The sequence below is a fragment of the Arachis ipaensis genome, chromosome B4, assembly GCF_059453495.1.
Source record: "Arachis ipaensis isolate K30076 ecotype BB chromosome B4, ASM5945349v1, whole genome shotgun sequence".
Classification (NCBI taxonomy): Eukaryota; Viridiplantae; Streptophyta; class Magnoliopsida; order Fabales; family Fabaceae; genus Arachis; species Arachis ipaensis.
The window spans coordinates 125,914,609-125,931,967 of NC_142439.1; the positions used below are offsets into that span (position 1 = coordinate 125,914,609).

At 32.6% G+C, this 17,359-nt stretch overlaps 2 protein-coding genes and 1 pseudogene across 3 annotated transcripts; 2 read left to right on the plus strand and 1 right to left on the minus strand.

The window, feature by feature from the left end:
* The first annotated feature begins 2,826 nt into the window (after nucleotides 1-2,826).
* Nucleotides 2,827-9,866, plus strand: LOC107639746 (auxin-responsive protein IAA9-like; annotated as a pseudogene). The gene is made up of 6 exons (XR_015880811.1): nucleotides 2,827-3,024; nucleotides 4,046-4,425; nucleotides 4,543-4,772; nucleotides 4,847-5,208; nucleotides 5,329-5,424; nucleotides 9,414-9,866. The product of XR_015880811.1 is annotated as an auxin-responsive protein IAA9-like (transcript).
* A 1,991-nt stretch (nucleotides 9,867-11,857) lies between these two features.
* LOC148569104 (sucrose transport protein-like) lies at nucleotides 11,858-12,424 on the plus strand. The gene has a single exon (XM_088484889.1). The coding sequence runs from the start codon at nucleotides 11,858-11,860 to the stop codon at nucleotides 12,422-12,424; it is 567 nt and encodes a 188-aa protein (XP_088341015.1).
* Nucleotides 12,425-15,467: 3,043 nt separating this feature from the next.
* Nucleotides 15,468-15,963, minus strand: LOC148569105 (sucrose transport protein SUC5-like). Its single transcript, XM_088484890.1, has 2 exons — nucleotides 15,620-15,963; nucleotides 15,468-15,534 (listed from the first exon to the last, which is right to left on the minus strand). Exons 1-2 carry the CDS (start codon nucleotides 15,961-15,963, stop codon nucleotides 15,468-15,470), a joined length of 411 nt encoding a protein of 136 aa, XP_088341016.1.
* Between the last annotated feature and the right edge of the window lie 1,396 nt (nucleotides 15,964-17,359).

A 17,359-nucleotide genomic window follows, 5' to 3' on the forward strand; every position in this document is an offset into this window, starting at 1 on the left:
TATATACAAAATACGCTAATTTAGTGTATTTAAACACAATATCTTTATTGATGTCTCATTTGATATTCATCACGACTCTGTGTTTATGTATTTTTAACTCAGTATCCCATACTTATAAACAAATGCAATTTCAAGGACGAATTTAAAGAACCAATATTTTTTAAGAATTAATTTAACTATTAATCCGATATTTATTAATTTTTTTACATATTGTTAAACGAATTTGATTCATTTACATTGATATGCACATGCGTTAGTAATACTTTGAGTTATATAATTATATTAATAGTCTCATATAATAATGTATATTAATTCTTGTATCCTCTCTCCGCCAAATTTTTTTGCAAAAAAAATTGATATACTCATATATTTTTAGTAATTACTAAAAATTAACCACTAAATTAGTTAAAAAAAAAAGTATTGCTTTCTTAGTCTATATATGAGGTTTGCTTTGCCTTTATAACTATGCTATATATATATATATATATATATATATATATATATATATATATATATATATACAAAAATAGTGATTAAATTAGTCACATATATAAAATATATATTTAAAATAATTTAAATAACACATAAATGTATACATTGATATATAGTTGTTGATTTGTTTGTGTATATATAATATTTTTGTTTTGTTTGTATAACCACTTTTAAAAAATAATGATGTGATAATTAATTTATATTTAAATATGTTAATTAAAAAATAGTTTTAAGATAATTTACTATGCTAAAAATGTATAATTTTTTTAAGTAGTATAATTATATAATAAAGATAAAATAATTTTATATATTATTATTATTTAATATTTAATAGTATAAATTCATAAAAAAAAATAAAAAATGATAGCTAAAGTTAATTAGTCAATTCATTAAAAAAGTTATTTATAATAATAAATTACAAAATATTATTTTTGCTTATAAATTATTTTTCAACTTAAAATAATAAATTTTAATTATAATCTATTTTCAACTTCATACTTCGCAAAAAAAATATTCGCCCGATGAGTAAAATTGTTAGTTTTAAAAATAATACAAGACAAAATATTAACAATAAAATCAGAGATGGATCTAAAAATTTTAAGGTCGAATTTCAAAACGAATTTTATAATTTTATTTTTTATTAGCTTTTTATTATATAAAAGTAATTTAGACATAATATATATTTTTTATAAGAAAATAACATTTAAAATACACTATGCAATTACCAAAATACAATGACATAAGTCATTGTTAATATTCTATATAATAATATAATGTTAAATATGTTAATATTTTAATATTATTAAAAATAAATTTTTAAAAACTTAATATAGAGATGAGTATATAAAAATTAATTTAGAAAGTGCAAGAACTTTGGTTAAATAACAAATATTAATGAATAAAAAATTAAAAATAAATAAGTGAAAAACAATACATAAAAGTCACTAAATCACATAATATTTTTTATTTTTTAAACCATATTTTATAGATAGATATAGTTGTTTTTTTTTTTTTTTGAAGGTACAAAGCCACTACTGCCCCCCTTATATCCATTCTTGAATAGGACACAAAGAAGTAGAAACACAAAAATTAATATGTTTATATTTTATTTAATAATAAATTAAATATAAAATAAAATAAATAATAAAAAATCAAATTTATCTTATTTTTTCTTTAGATCAAAATTTAGAAGGAAAATAGAATGATAAAAGATATAATTGTAAAAAATTGATATTGACAATAAAAGAAAAAATAAATTATATATCCATTTAATATTTATGTTTTTTCTAATATGAATGATACAAAATACATTAGTTTAGTATATCAGAACATAATGTCTTTATTTATATTTCATATGTCAAATACAATTATATCTTTGTGTCTATTAGGGACAAATCTAAAAATTTTAATATGCGGAGGTCGAATTTTATACAAAATTTTTAATTATTTTTTGTATTTTTTATTATGTAAAAATAATTTATGCATGATATGTAATTACTGAATTGCTCTTTTTAAAATTTTTAGCAATATATATAGAAAAAAATATAGATTTTTTTCAATAATTTTATTTTTGATATGAGAATTACATAAAAAAAATATAACAATATCAATAGTACCCCATAGAATTATAAAATACTAATACTTTTATGATATGTTTAGTTAAGAAGTTATTACATATCTCTTTGATTAAGATTAGTTCTTTTAAAAGTTTCAAAAACTTAAAAATAAAATATTAATTATTAATCATCTCAAATATATCAATATTTTTATAGAATATAAAATATAACTCTCAGAATAAAATTATAATCGAAATAAATTATCATAAAAAATATAACATTTTACAATAATAAAGTTTAGAAAAAAACTTAGTAATTTCTATTAAAAAAAACTAAAATAGACAATATAATTATTAAAATAAAATGATGTAAATTATTATAGGATTTTATTTACTAAAATATATAATTTATAACATTTTTACCAAAATGTATCTTATCTTTTATTTCATTTATACTGTAAACGAGATAAGAAATGGAATATATTTTGATAAAAAAAATACAAATTATATACTTTGGTAAATTTTATTTTATTTACTTAAAAAAATCTAATCATTATATTCATAGAGATAGGTATATAAAAATTAATTTAAAAATATAAAAACTTGAGTATATAATATAAAATTAATTAAATAAAAATATTAAAAAATAATTAATACCTAAATCTATCATATTATTAAAAAATTACATATAAAATTACTAAATATTTTTTATTTTATCAAGTACATATTCCGTATATATGCTTCTTCAAAATCTTAAAAAAACTAAGGCCACTATTTACCTTTTTTTTAGATCCGTGCCTAGTGTCTATATCTCAATATTCTGTGCTAAACAAATATGATCTTCTTCTTCTTCACTTAGTTCTCTCTTCTTCCACTCTCTCTTTCAATATTAGCCTAACACCGTTCTTCTTCTTCTTCTTCTTCTTCTTCTTCTTCCTCTTATCTCTTTCTGATCTTCTCATTATTCTTCAGCACGAGTAAGTAAAACTCCTAAGTATTCACCTCCTAAGTTTTTTTTTTTTGTTTCTTTTTAATTTCGTATGTTGCTTCATGGACTTTTCATTGAAACCCTTCTGCAATTCTCTGTGGCCCTTTGCTTTTCCCCTTTTTTGCTTTCAACTGGGACATGCATCTTTATTCCACTTTTTCTTAATTCCTATTTTTGTTCCAGTAATGGATGAGAAAACTCTCAAAAACTTCTTTTTTTCAGTGCATTATTAACACAAAGTAGTGCTCACTAGTTTCTGTTTTTTTTTATTCGTTCTTTCAACTTTTCTTCTTCACTTTCCCTTTTCATTTTCTGACCAAAACCAAACTGAGTCCGTGTTTTGTTATCTTCACTTCTGGATGATTTTATTTTCAAAAGATGAAACTGAAAAAAGAATCTGCTTTTTGTTTTTCGTCTATCTACTGAAATGTGCTTCGATGGAAGATGACTCAGCCAAGAGTGAAAGACTCTGACTCATAAATTTTCATGTGAATTTTTTTAATTTATTATTATTATTATTTATTACAGCTTGTTTTGTACCATGTTTTTAATTTTATTCCCCTTGGGTTATTTTTAGAACTTTGTCTTGTAACTTTTTCCACCGAAAAGTAATTATTACTTAATATGTGTATCTATCATTCTATCTGTGAGTCTTTGCAGCAATGCATGGCGATTCTCATTTTCTTTTTAATTTGTGTTATATTTATTTGTTTTCATTGGGTATATAAAGTTCCTAACTTTGCCTTATTGCAATTTAAGAATTTGTACTTGGCTATTGTTGTTCATTTGAGCAAAGGTATGATTCAATTTTCAATCTATTATTGGATTTTATGACACTGAGGTTGCTTATGAATATTGTGGGAAAGCTGTGTTTCAATGTATTGTTTTCTCTGTTTGATTGATAAGTTTGAAGGCTGTGGAGTGTAGTGCAAGATTCTGTTTAGTCAAAATGATCTGTTATTCTGTTTGTTTCATGAACCATTTCAAATGCTGTTTTTGTTGTTTGATAGGGAAAACACAAAATTTAGGAACTTCTTGGTTTAAATTTTGATGTCACCGCCGGTATTTAGCATAGCGGGGGAGGAGGAGGGGAAAAGCAATGTGACTTTGTTGGTTTCGTCGAGTGCCATGGAATGTGCTCACATGGAGAGCTCCGAGTTGAAAGTGCGCAACTACATGGAATTGTCTGGTTGTTCTTCTGCTGACAGCTCGGTTTTGCCCTTACCGGACGAGCATAAAAGTAATCTGAACCTGAAAGCTACCGAGAGAGATTCTGATCATTGCTTAAGAAGCTCAACTCAGTTTGATGAGAAACCTCTTTTCCCCTGCAAAGGCTGCTGTTTTGGGTAACAAAAGAGGATTCTTAGATGTAATGAATGGGTTCCAGAAGGTAAATGTCAATTTAGTCTGAGGAAATATCCTTTTTAACTATGATCTTTGGGTACTTAAAGTAATTGCAATCTTGTTTTTAGTATGTGTAAGACTGTAACATGCTCTGATCATGCAGGGGAATTTTTTATCTAATTCAGAAGTGAATACAATTCTGTCGTCAAGGCCTTCTTCTAACTTAGGATTAAAACCTGCTTCTCTGCTTGAGAGTCTTGGGGTTCAACAAGCCAAAATGAAAGAAGTTTCGACAACAAAGGTTGGGGTCGAGAAGCCTCATCATGCTTTCAATGAGAGCAGACCCAGTCTTAATGGTTCTGCGAATAATAATAGCAGTGCACCAGCTACCAAGTAAGTAGAATAATCGAAAGTTTGAGCATACCTGTGGAAATGATTTCTGAATTCTGATATTCCTCGTGCGACAGGGCGGAAGAATTCACTGGCAACCAATTCGAAAAAGATGGACAACCGGGGTCCGGTCCACTGTTTGTCAAGGTCATCTTGGAGGGTGCTCCCTATTTAAGGAAAGTAGACTTGAAGAATTACTCTACATACCCGGAACTATGTTCCGCGGTTTTACTATAAGTAAGGAAGAATTCGTTTGATGCAAGAAAACTTAGTTTGCCTGGATCCAGTTACTGCTTGTTTCGGTATGATTTCAGGTCAATGCGGATCTTCTTCATGGGTCAGAATATGTTCTTACCTATGAAGACAGAGATAATGATTCCATGGGAGTAAGTTCTAATTCTTTCATGCACTTGTTTTCGACATCAGAAGCAGAGCAAGGGTAATCTTTTTAGTTTTTTCTTTTTTCATTTCTAAATAATGCTGGTTTCAATTATTGGGTCAACTTTTAATTAACCTTGTAGTTGAAAAATAAAATAAATAAAAATTGTATATTTTTTAGGTTATTTGTGATGCATGGAGAGCCAGTCCCTACAAACAAGAGACACAATGCTGCCAAGATCTTCAGTCACCCTTATATAGCCTCTCAGGAACCATGGTATATATAAATTTTCAGTATTTTTATTTTTAAATTTCGTTAAAAAAATAGATGTGAAAATAAAAAATATTAATTTATTATTTTTACTATTTTTTCTTTCACAAAATTTAAAAAATAAAAAATTAGAAAAATAAAAATGCAAACAAAAAATTGCCTGAAATATTAAATTTCCATGCCACTTTAGTAATATTTTCATTTTAAGTTCTTGAAACCCTTTTTAGATAGGAAAATTATAAGGTACAGAGATCAGTATACATATATTCAATTTTAATCACAAAAATGACGACACTTAGTTTTCCTCTAGTGCAATGAGAAGTAGCTTCACAAAGTAGCTTCACAAATGGCTTAAAGCTTCGCAGGAGCTAATTATCATTGCTAGCTCATAGACTTGCACACATAGTAATAATAATTTTTTTTTTCTCTTTCCGTGGGAGGGGTAGGATCATAGTAATTAAACAATATTAAATACTACTTGAGAGCCAATAAAAAACATTAATTTTTTTGTACCAAAGATCAAGTGTATTTTTTGTTCACAATTGCCATGCTATTTGTTATATGTAAAATTTTTTGCTTTGATATAACTTAAATAATTGTTTTAAAGATTATTTTTGAGGGAAAAAAACATTTGTTTTATCTCAGGATTTAACAAAAATTTTAGTTTTTTATCTTCATAAGGTAAATAAATTAAAATATTCAATTTTAATTTGAATATCTTAAATAATTTTAATTGTCTTATTTAAATAGGCATAGCACATTTTTACCATTTAAATACTTTTCTTATTTAATTTTCTTAAATAATTTTTTTATTATTAATTTTACATTGAAACAGCACGCACGCCAAGTGTTTGTTGGTTTGATACAAAGGTTATTATTTAACTCTTCAAACATCTCTGTTCCCCCTTCCCCTTTTTGGTTCTTTTTCATTTGTTGGGCTCCCTTCATTCTTCTTCACTGTTAGGATTTCACAATAAAGTTTTTTTATTTGCTGGGGGAGGATGTGATTAAATTGTTGCTTAAAGTTTAGCTTTTTCATCGTATGAAACAGTGTTCTTTGTTTTTTTGATAATTTCAAGTGGCCAATTTCAATTTTAATTGCTGATTCATCTTATAATATAACTATAAGATGCCTAGAATTTCGTGGATAAACTACAAGTCTGAACTTTAATGCATCTTTAGATCTTGCCATTGATATTCTTTTTCAACTCTTGCTTCCTATTTGTTCTTGTTAGCAACCACTTTTTGACACCTTTTATGGTAGGCATACATGTATATATAAGGGACTTTGTGTATGAAGAACAAAAAGAAGAAAAATTTCTTACTCTATTAAAGTCCTCGATCTGTGTGTTAAAGCATTTTGCTTTTCTTTTTAATAGTGTGTTCACATGAACATGTTTACCATTATAACCATCATCTTTGTTAACTTTATTATTATTTATCATTGGCTCCTTGTGAATCACCCTCATACTATTGCATATTTTGGTACACTTTTGAACTGAACACATTTCACAATTGATTTCATTAATAGTCAATAATACCTATGACTATGATCAAAGATTACATTCATCATTCACCTACCGCAGATATATTTTAATTTATGAGTGTTTATCAACTTTTTTTTTTTATTTTTTACACAATATCGAGTACAATAAAAAAGCATTTAGAATATTTAATTATTTAAAAAGCATACTTGGATAAACAATTTTGTAATTAATTCTTGATTTGATTTTTTCAACTACTGTATAAATAATCAAAGTGTTTGATACTATGAACCAGAAGAAATCAATAAAAAATTGTTTGGTAGGATTCTCGATTCTTGGAACCACACATGAAAAGAATAATTATAATATAGGAAGCTTTTCACCTGTTCCAGTGTACTCTTTGGAGTATGACTATTTCATTGTTTGTAACCAACCAGATTTTATATAAAAAATACAAATAGTCTAGATTTAAGAAAAAAAAATTTTGTGGACATTCACAAAGAAAGTGTATGGTGGACATGCAACTGTTACATCCTTTGGTCAGTTTATTTGACTTGAAAATGTTTTTTTTATCCAAAGTAGCTTCAAGCTAGTTTGAGTAGATATATATTAAAATTGTAGCATTGGGTGAGTTAAGCTGATGATTTTGTTGTAAAATTTCTATTTTTTTTATAAAAAATAAGCTTACATATTTGCTTAATAAAAAAAAGTTGCTTAATAGAAAATGATATTCTACTAGTAAGGTAAGTGTTATTAATTTGTTTTATTGGAAAAAAAATAAAAAAAATAAATATGATATATTAACTGGAATTGTTACAAAATATGTTTTTAATTTAATTAATTGAATGTAAAATGAGTTAAAAAAAATATATTTTCTTTAAATGAATAGAACAATAAATAGGACAATTTTAATATTAATATAAGCTAAATTTAATTGGTCAAAGAAGTACCACTGTAATAATATTAACAAAAATTTGTGCAAAAACAATATTACTTATATTTTAATTTTATCGACTAAACTCATTTCAAAGTAGAAGTATTAAATTTATTGTGCTAAATTTTAAGGATAATATAGAATTTCACAATAAATTAATTTTATCTAATATTTATTAATTAAAGAAATAAATTAATTAAAATCTTTTTTAATTAATTAATGATAAGTCTTAGGAAAAAAACTAATCTTATAATTCTTGTTAACTAAATTATGATATAGAATAGTAGTATGAATAGTTTTATGGGTAGGATTTGTCAAGAAATAACTTAGAAATTGACAATAGATAAATAATAAGGGGTTAATAGAAAAAATAAATAATAAATTTTGTGCATCTATAACATTATTGGTGAAGAATATTTATTAAGAAAATTAAAATATTAAGTTATCAATTAACATCTTTAGATGAAAGGCATCAGTAGTCAAATTAAAGAAAAACCCCTAGAATTATAGACTCTCAAATTTTGTAAAGCTATAATAAATTAATTTTTTTTTGTATATAAGAAACCATTTAATAAAAAAATAATATTAATATTAAATCTATTATCGTTAAGTTAGATTAACTAATTGCTTACACTTGTAAGTTAAGGATAGATAACTACTTATGCTACTTATAATGGATTAGATAAAAAATTTTAGAATTATAATTGTGCTAAATTAATATTCTTTTGTTTTTAAGTCTTTTTTTTATTTTGTTTTTTGATGAAATTTAGTTTTAACATTTTCAAAAATAATGGTAATTCTTATCAAAGAAATAAATGAGCACATATGAAATTATTTGTTGTGATTTTTTAGAATTTATTTAGAATAATTATCTTTTAATTTAGATTTTAATAAGTATTATTATTAATTTTTTTTCATTCCCCATGATAATTAAGAAAAGTAAATGAAACGAAAAGGATCTTAATATTAATAAATTAAAGATGGACAAAGAAAATATTGAATGAAAAAAATATATCAACTTCACTATTAAGATGTATATATGTGTAATATTTTTTACTTATATTATGTGTTAGTTTTTCAAGATAACAATATTTAGTTTCACCTTTAATATATTATAAATAAGTAAATAAACAAAAGTCAAGAAACAGAAAATTTAAAAAGAATGAGAAAAAAATCATTTTTAATTATAGAGATCTATTTAACATTTATCACCAGCTTTTTTTTCTTTTATTTCTCTTTGTTTTTCTTATTTTAAATAATATAGTAAAAGACAAATTTCAATAATATATTATAAAATATTTTTAAAGCGACATGTTCATGCTATATTTAAATACTATTATATAAGAAAGAATTAAAGAAGTCATTATATGTAAAGTAAATATGATTGTCTTTTTAATTCATCTATATTTATTAAAGATAAATAATATTAATATTAAATACATTGGATAACTTAAAGAAAAAAGTAAAATAATATTATATATTCAAGTTTTTTTATTAATCAAGTATAATCAAATTAGTTTAATATAACAAAAATCAGTTATAATTAGTATTATTTAATTATATATTTCTTTTTTCAGAGGATCACAGAAATTACTGGAGTGGTTGTTTCATTTGATCCCAAGCCTATCCAGGTAAAAAATGATCATCACAAATATCAATATTTTTTATTGCTAAATGATGTGGTTGTTTCATTTGATCCCAAGCCTATCCAGGTGAAAAATGATCATCACAAATATCAATATTTTTTGTTGCTAAATGATAATTATGCTGAAACTTGTTAATTTCTAACGTGCAATGATTATCAGCAATGGAAGAATTTAGTTCATTTTGTCAGTGACAAACATCATTGTCATAGCTATAATTTTAGAATTAGGACCAGACCAAAATTGTTAATTAGTTCGTTATTGATAACTTTGAATCTTATCAAGGAATTATATTTGACTATTACCACTAATTTAAACCGTCTACATTTATAATAGATATGTAGGTGTATATCTACAAAATTATACTTTGCGAGTCATTCTCTCTCTCTTTTATTTACATTCTATGTTAAGTAAATTATTTATGTTAAGTAAATTATTTTTTTATTTTATTTTAGATATTAAGCTTTCTATGAATTTATGTTAATTATTCCTTCTTATTTTTTTGACTGAAAAATCAAGCTGCTCTAAAAGAATTTATATTAATTATTTCTCCTTGTTGTCCTCTTAAAACAAACTACTCTCATTAGCTATTGCTGTTTTCTTCTAATATAGTTAGTTATTATTAATTGTTAATATTGGTGTTTGTTTTTTTTTTTTCTTAAAGGAGATTGATAAAAAATATTTATGGATCTTTAGCAAACACTAAATGCAAATTGTACATATATAGCAAATTGTTGCGTCATGACTTTGTAAGATATTTCTATCTTATACTTATTTGCTTTTATATGTTTATGTTATTTTTTTGCACTTTTTTTTTATATATATTGTTCTTTTGATGAAATGTTTGCCTACCTTTGAATTATTAATAGAATTCATTCATCTATTAATATTTTTTTAAGGTGGTGTTAGCGGACATAAAAATTACATTATTTTTGCTACCAAAATTCTTAGTTTAATAGTAATATCACTATGAACAGTTAGGTTTTTCCAAGAATTGGATGAGTTTATCAAGACATAGCCAAGAGTTTAGGGACAACATCAATAGATTCTAGGACTATGCTTACTCCGTTTTACTCTTGTTGCCAATTAAATTTGGATGTTTAATTTTGTCAATAGATATGTTAAATTTAGAAAATAGCAATGGCTGACAGAAGTGTGCGATGAGTTCCGTCCAAACCTGAAAGGTTGCATCTTCTTTTACTATTCTTGACGGGTGTGGCTCTGTCCTGCACCCAAGACAAGCAAGTATCTCATTCTTTGGGAATTTTGCCGCCAGTGATGAACCGAAAACCAGACTAGCAAACGTGTTCTTCTCATTCTTCATGGTAGTAGGAAGCGTATTTATTGCCATGGAGAATGAGAAGCCAACATCAAGGATAAAATTGAGAATTTTCCAAACGTTCTTGGAGCCACCAAGTGCACACTCAATGGGTTCCACACCCAAAGACACAACACCCATAAACACCCAGTTTATCAAAAGACCCCGAGCTTTATACGACACGTCGATGTTATACGCTGCATCCCTAGGTTTCCACTGTATACCTCCTTCCCCATCCAATCAGTGTTGTACAAGAAGAACACAAACACATCAGTTTCTCCCCGTCAAACACACTCCCCATTCCTCAAATACCTCTGTCTCTCTCCATCAAACACACTCCCCATCCCACGAACGCCTCTATCTCTCTCTGTCAAACCTACTCTCCATCCCTTGAATGCACTCCCCGCATCTCTCGAACGTGCTCTTCGTCAAACACTCTCTCCATCCCTCGAATGTAACACTATGTAGCCATGAGACCGGCGCAGCTAGAGTCGGGGTCAGCACCGGTGCAGTCGTAATAGGGGTCACCACTGGGGCAGCCAAGCCTAGTCCAAAAGCTGGTCATGGTGGCCTTCGTCGCTGCTGGAATACACTTAGCCTCGGCTGTATAGCTAACAATGCTAATAACTGTCTGCCAGATTTTTGGAGTACCTATCAGAAGAATCTCATTCGTCTGGCTCGACGGCCCCGTTTCCAACTTGGTTCTCGAGCCCATCCTCGGTTACTACAGCAGCAACCCTGTCCTTTTATCCATGCCGGTGCCGTTGCCCTTATAAGAGATCTTTTGATGATTGGCTTTTTCGCAGACATCGACTACGCCTTTTGAGACTTACTCTCCTGTACAGAACTTTGGGCACGCATCATAGTCCTATTTATGATTGGGTTCTGGTGTTTGGAGATGTCGATTAACATGATCCAAGTCCCCTGCCGAGCCTTCCTTGATGACCTTACGGCCAGCGACCAACGAAAAATTCGACTGCCAAACACGCTCATCGCATTTTTCATGGCAGTGAGAAGTGTGTTGGGTTACTTGGCCACATTCCTTTAGAGATTCCCGACAATGTTCCCATTCACGATTACAAAAGCATCCGACCCTATCTGCGCAAACCTGACAGGCGGTTTATTATTCTCGATGCTCCTTCTAGTGTCTTTGACGGGTGTGGCTCTTTCCTGCCTCAAGATCAAGCAGGTATTACCTGAGAAGTCAAGTGAGCAGAAAGAGGAAGATGATAGATGGACGGTGGTTACATGTTTTCGGAAAATGTTAGCGGCGATGAAAGGGTTGAAGAAGCCGATGTCGCTAATGACGGTTACACCAATAAATTGGTTGGCGTGGTCAATGATCTTCATGTACATTTATGATTGGATGGAGAGGGAGGTATACAGTGGGAAGTCTGGGATTAAAGTGGATACAGTGTCTGACATAGGCTATCGGTATATAAATTGTGGTCTTATACTAAATTGGTTTGTTATGGGTGCTATGTCTTTGGCTGTGGAACCCATTGGACGTGCTCTTTGTGGGACAAAAATTCCTTGGGGGCTGAAAATTTTATCTTGCTGGTGGCTTGGTTACGACGGTTTACATCAGCAAGCTAGCTTAGGACGAGCGACTGGAGCACTATGTTGACCTTCGCTTTTAAGATCGTTACCCCTCCAACATTATCACCTTCTTTTTCTTCAACAAAAGCTTTAGTTTAACAAACTCTTATTTTAACCGACCTCATGTCTAGCCGAGGACTACCTCCCTCCAAAGCTTCTCCTCTTTGTGCCCACTTTCGAATACCTTCCTCTTTGTGCCCGACACCTTCTACCTCCCTCCAAACTCTCTTCTTTGTGTCCAGTTACATACCTTCTTCTTTGATAGCCATGAGTTCACCGACAGAATCAGGCTCCACACTGGCGGAGCCAATCTCATTGTGGAAGCTGATTTTGGTTGCCTCCATCGTTGTCGGGATCCACCTTGTCAACGCTGTCCAGATAGCATGGCTAATACCAATCTATGTGGCATTCAGAATACCGGATAAATGGACCTCTTTGGTGTGGCTCGTCGGCGCCGTTTCTAGTTCTGTTTTCCATCCCTTACTTAGTTATTACAACAACACCTGTAAACTCGGGTGGCAGCACCGTCCTTTTATATTTGCGGGTGTTGTTGGCGCCACCATAGCTTTTGACAATTGGATTCGCCAAAGACATTGGGTACGCCTTTGGAGACAACCTCTCCGAGTATACTCAGTATCACGCCTTAATCATTTTTCGGATCGGATTGTAGATGTTGGAGATTTCGATCAACATGATCGATGCCCGCTGCAAAGACTTCCTTGATGATCTTGCCAGCAGAGACCAACCAAAGATCAGACTGGCATACTAGTTCTTCGATTTCTTCATGACAGTCAGAAACGAACTGGGTTACTTGGCCGCCTTGTTTAGTAGATTCGATATTATGTTGGAATTCACCGTGACAAAATTATGTGATAGGTTCTGCGCAAATGTGAAAAGCATATCAACTTTCTCAATTCTTCTTCTACCGTTATTGACGGCTGTGGCTGTGTTCTGCGTCCAGAACAAGCTAGCATTACCAGAGGAGGAGTCAAGTGAGAGACAAGAGGAAGATGACATGTTATTCAGCCTCTTCAAGGTCTGAAACATTTCTCGGAAGCATTTAACTAGTGCGCATCTGTCATCTTTCTTTTCCGTCTCACTTGACTCCTCCTCAGGTAATGCTGGCTTGTTCTGGATGCAGAACAGAGCCACAGCCGTTAATAACGGTAGAAGAAGGATTGGGAAAGTTGATATGCTTTTCATGTTTGCGCAGAACCTATCACATGCTTTTGTCACGGTGAATGCCAACATAACATCGAATCTACTAAATAAGGCGGCCAAGTAACCCAATTCGTTTCTGACTGCCATGAAGAATGAGAAGAACTGGTATGCCAGTCTGATCTTTGGTTGGTCTCTGCTTGCATGATTGTCAAGGAAGTCTCTGCAGCGGGCATCGATCATGTTGATCGAAATCTCCAACATTCATAATTCGATCCCAAAATTGATTAAGGCGCGATGCTGAGTATACTCGAAGAGGTTGTCTCCAAAGGTGTACCCAATGTCTTTGGTGAATACAATTGTCAAAAAGCTATGATGGCGCCAACGGCACCCGCAAACATAAAAGGACGGTGCCGCCACCCGAGTTTACAGGTGTTGCTGTAATAACTAAGCAAGGGATGGAACTCAGAGCTAGAAACGGCACCGATGAGCCACACCAAAGAGGTCCATTTATCCGTTATTTCGAACTCCACAAAGATTGGTATTAGCTATGCTATCTGGACAGCGTTGACAAGGTGGATCACGACAGCGATGGAGGCCACCAAAACAAGCTTCCACACTGAGACTGGCTCCGCCGGTGTGGAGCCTGATTCTGTCGGTGAACTCATGGCTATGGAAGAAGAAGGTATGTAACTGCGCACAAAGAAGAGAATTTGGAGGGAGGTAGATGGTATCAGGCACAAAGAGGAAGGTATTAGAAAGTGGGCATAAAGACGAGCAGCTTTGGAGGGAGGTAGTCCTCTGCTGGTCAAGAGGTGGGTTAAAATAAATCATCATCACCTTCTTTTTCATCAACCAAAGCTTTAGTTTAACAAACTCTTATTTTAACTCACCTCTTGTCCAGCCAAGGACTACCTCCCTCAAAAGCTTCTCCTCTTTGTGCCCACTTTCGAATATCTTCCTCTTTGCGCCCGATACCTTCTACCTACCTCCAAACTCTCTTCTTTGTGCCCTATAACATTCCTTCACTTTTAAGCCAAGAGTTCACCGAGTTCATTGACAGAATCAGGCTCCACATCGGCGGAGCCGATCTCAGTATGGAAGCTGGTTTTGGTGGCCTCCATCGCTGTCGGGATCCACCTTGTCAACGCTGTCCAGATAGCATGGATAATACCAATCTATGTGGAGTTCGGAATACCGGATAAATGGACTTATTTGGTGTGGCTCGTCGGTGCCGTTTCTAGCTCTGTTTTCCATCCCTTACTTAGTTATTACAGCAACACCTCTATACTCGGGTGGCGGCACCATCCTTTTATGTTTGCGGGTGCTGTTGACGCCACCGTAGTTTTTTTGACAATTGGATTCGCCAAAGACATTGGGTACGCCTTTGGAGACAACCTCTCCGAGTATACTCAGTATCGCGCCTTAATCATTTTTGGGATCTGATTGTGGATGTTGGAGATTTCGATCAACATGATCGATGCCCGCTGCAGAGACTTCCTTGACGATCTGGCCAGCAGAGACCAACCAAAGATCAGGCTGGCATACCAGTTCTTCTCATTCATTATGGCAGTCGGAAATGAACTGGGTTACTTGGCCGCATTATTTAGTAGATTCGATGTTATGTTGGCATTTACCATGACAAAAGCATGTGATAGGTTCTGTGCAAATTCGAAAAGCATATCAATTTTTTCAATCCTTCTTCTACCGTTATTGACGGCTGTGGCTGTGTTCTGCGTTCAGAACAATATAGTATTACCTCAGGAGGAGTCAAGTGTGAGGGAAGAGGAAGATGACAGATGCGCACTAGTTAAATGCTTCCGAGAAATGTTTCGGACCATGAAGAGGCTGAAAAACATGTTGGGTTTTATTCAACCTCTTCATGGTCCGAAACATTTCTCGAAAGCATTTAACTAGTGCGCATCTGTCACCATCCTCTTCTCTCTCACTTGACTCCTCCTCAGGTATTGCTGGCTATTTCTATACGCAAAACATAGCCACAGCCGTCAATAACGGTAGAAGAAGGATTGAGAAAATTGATATGCTTTTCATATTTATGCAGAACCTATCACATGCTTTTGTCACGGTGAATGCCAACAAAACATCGAATCTACTAAATAACGCGCCCAAGTAACCCAGTTCGTTTCTGACTGCCATGGAGAATAAAAAAAACTGGTATGCCAGTCTGATCTTTGGTTGGTCTTTGCTGGCAAGATCATGCCGGAAGTCACTGCAGCGGGCATCGATCATGTTGATCGAAATCTCCAACATCCATAATCCGATCCCAAAAATGATTAAGGCGCGATGCTGAGTATACTCGGAGAGGTTGTCTCCAAAGGCGTAGCCAATGTCTTTGGCGAACCCAATTGTCAAAAAAGCTACGGTGGCCCCAACGACACCCGCAAACATAAAAGGACGGTGCCGCCACCCGAGTTTACAGGTGTTACTGTAATAACTAAGTAAGAGATGGAAAACAGAGCTAGAAACAGCGCCGACGAGCCACACCAAAGAAATCCATTTATCCGGTATTCCGAACTCCGCATAGATTGGTATTAGCTATGCTATCTGGACATCGTTGACAAGGTGAATCCCGACAGCGATGGAGGCCACCGAAACAAGCTTCCACACTGAGATTGGCTCCGCCGGTGTGGAGCCTGATTCTGTCGGTGAACTCATGGCTATTGAAGAAGTAGGTATGTAACTGCGCACAAAGAAGAGAGTTTGGAGGGAGGTAGAAGGTATCAGGCACAAAGAGGAATGTATTAGAAAGTGGGAACAAAGAAGAGCAGCTTTGGAGGGAGGTAGTCCTCTGATGGTCAAGAGGTGGATTAAAATAAATCATCATCACCTTCTTTTTCTTCAACGAAAGCTTTAGTTTAACAAACTCTTATTTTAACCCACCTCTTGTCCAGCTAAGGACTACCTCCCTCCAAAACTTCTCCTCTTTGTGCCCATTTTCGAATAACTTTCTCTTTGTGCCCGATACATTCTACCTCCCTCCAAACTCTCTTCTTTGTGCCAAGTTACATACCTTCTTCTTTGATAGCTAAGAGTTCACCGAGTTCACCGACAGAATCAAGCTCCACACCGGCGTAGCCAATCTCAATGTGGAAGCTGGTTTTGGTGGCCTCCATCGCTGTCGGGATCCACCTTGTCAACGCTGTTTAGATAGCATGGCTAATACCAATCTATGTGGAGTTCGAAATACCGGATAAATGGACCTGTTTGGTGTGGCTCGTCGGCGCCGTTTCTAGCTCTGTTTTTCATCTCTTACTTAGTTGTTACAGCAACACCTGTAAACTCGGGTGGCGGCACCATCCTTTTATGTTTGCGGTTGCCGTTGGAGCCACCATATCTTTTTGGACAATTGGATTCGCCAAAGACATTGGGTACGCCTTTGGAGACAACTCTCCGAGTATACTCAGTATCGCACCTTAATCATTTTTGGGATCGGATTGTAGATGTTGGAGATTTCGATCAGCATGATCGATGCCCGCTGCAGAGACTTCCTTGGTGATCTTGCCAGCAGAGACCAACCAAAGAACAGACTGGCATACCAGTTCTTCTCATTCATCATGGCAGTCAGAAATGAACTGGGTTACTTGGATGCATTATTTAGTAGATTCAATGTTATGTTGGCATTCACCATGACAAAAGCATGTGATAGGTTCTGTGCGAATGCGAAAAGCATATCAATTTTCTCAATCCTTCTTCTACCGTTATTGACGGCTGTGGCTCTATTCTGCGTCCAGAACAAGATAGCATTACCTGAGGAGGAGTCAAGTGTGAGGGAAGAGGAAAATGA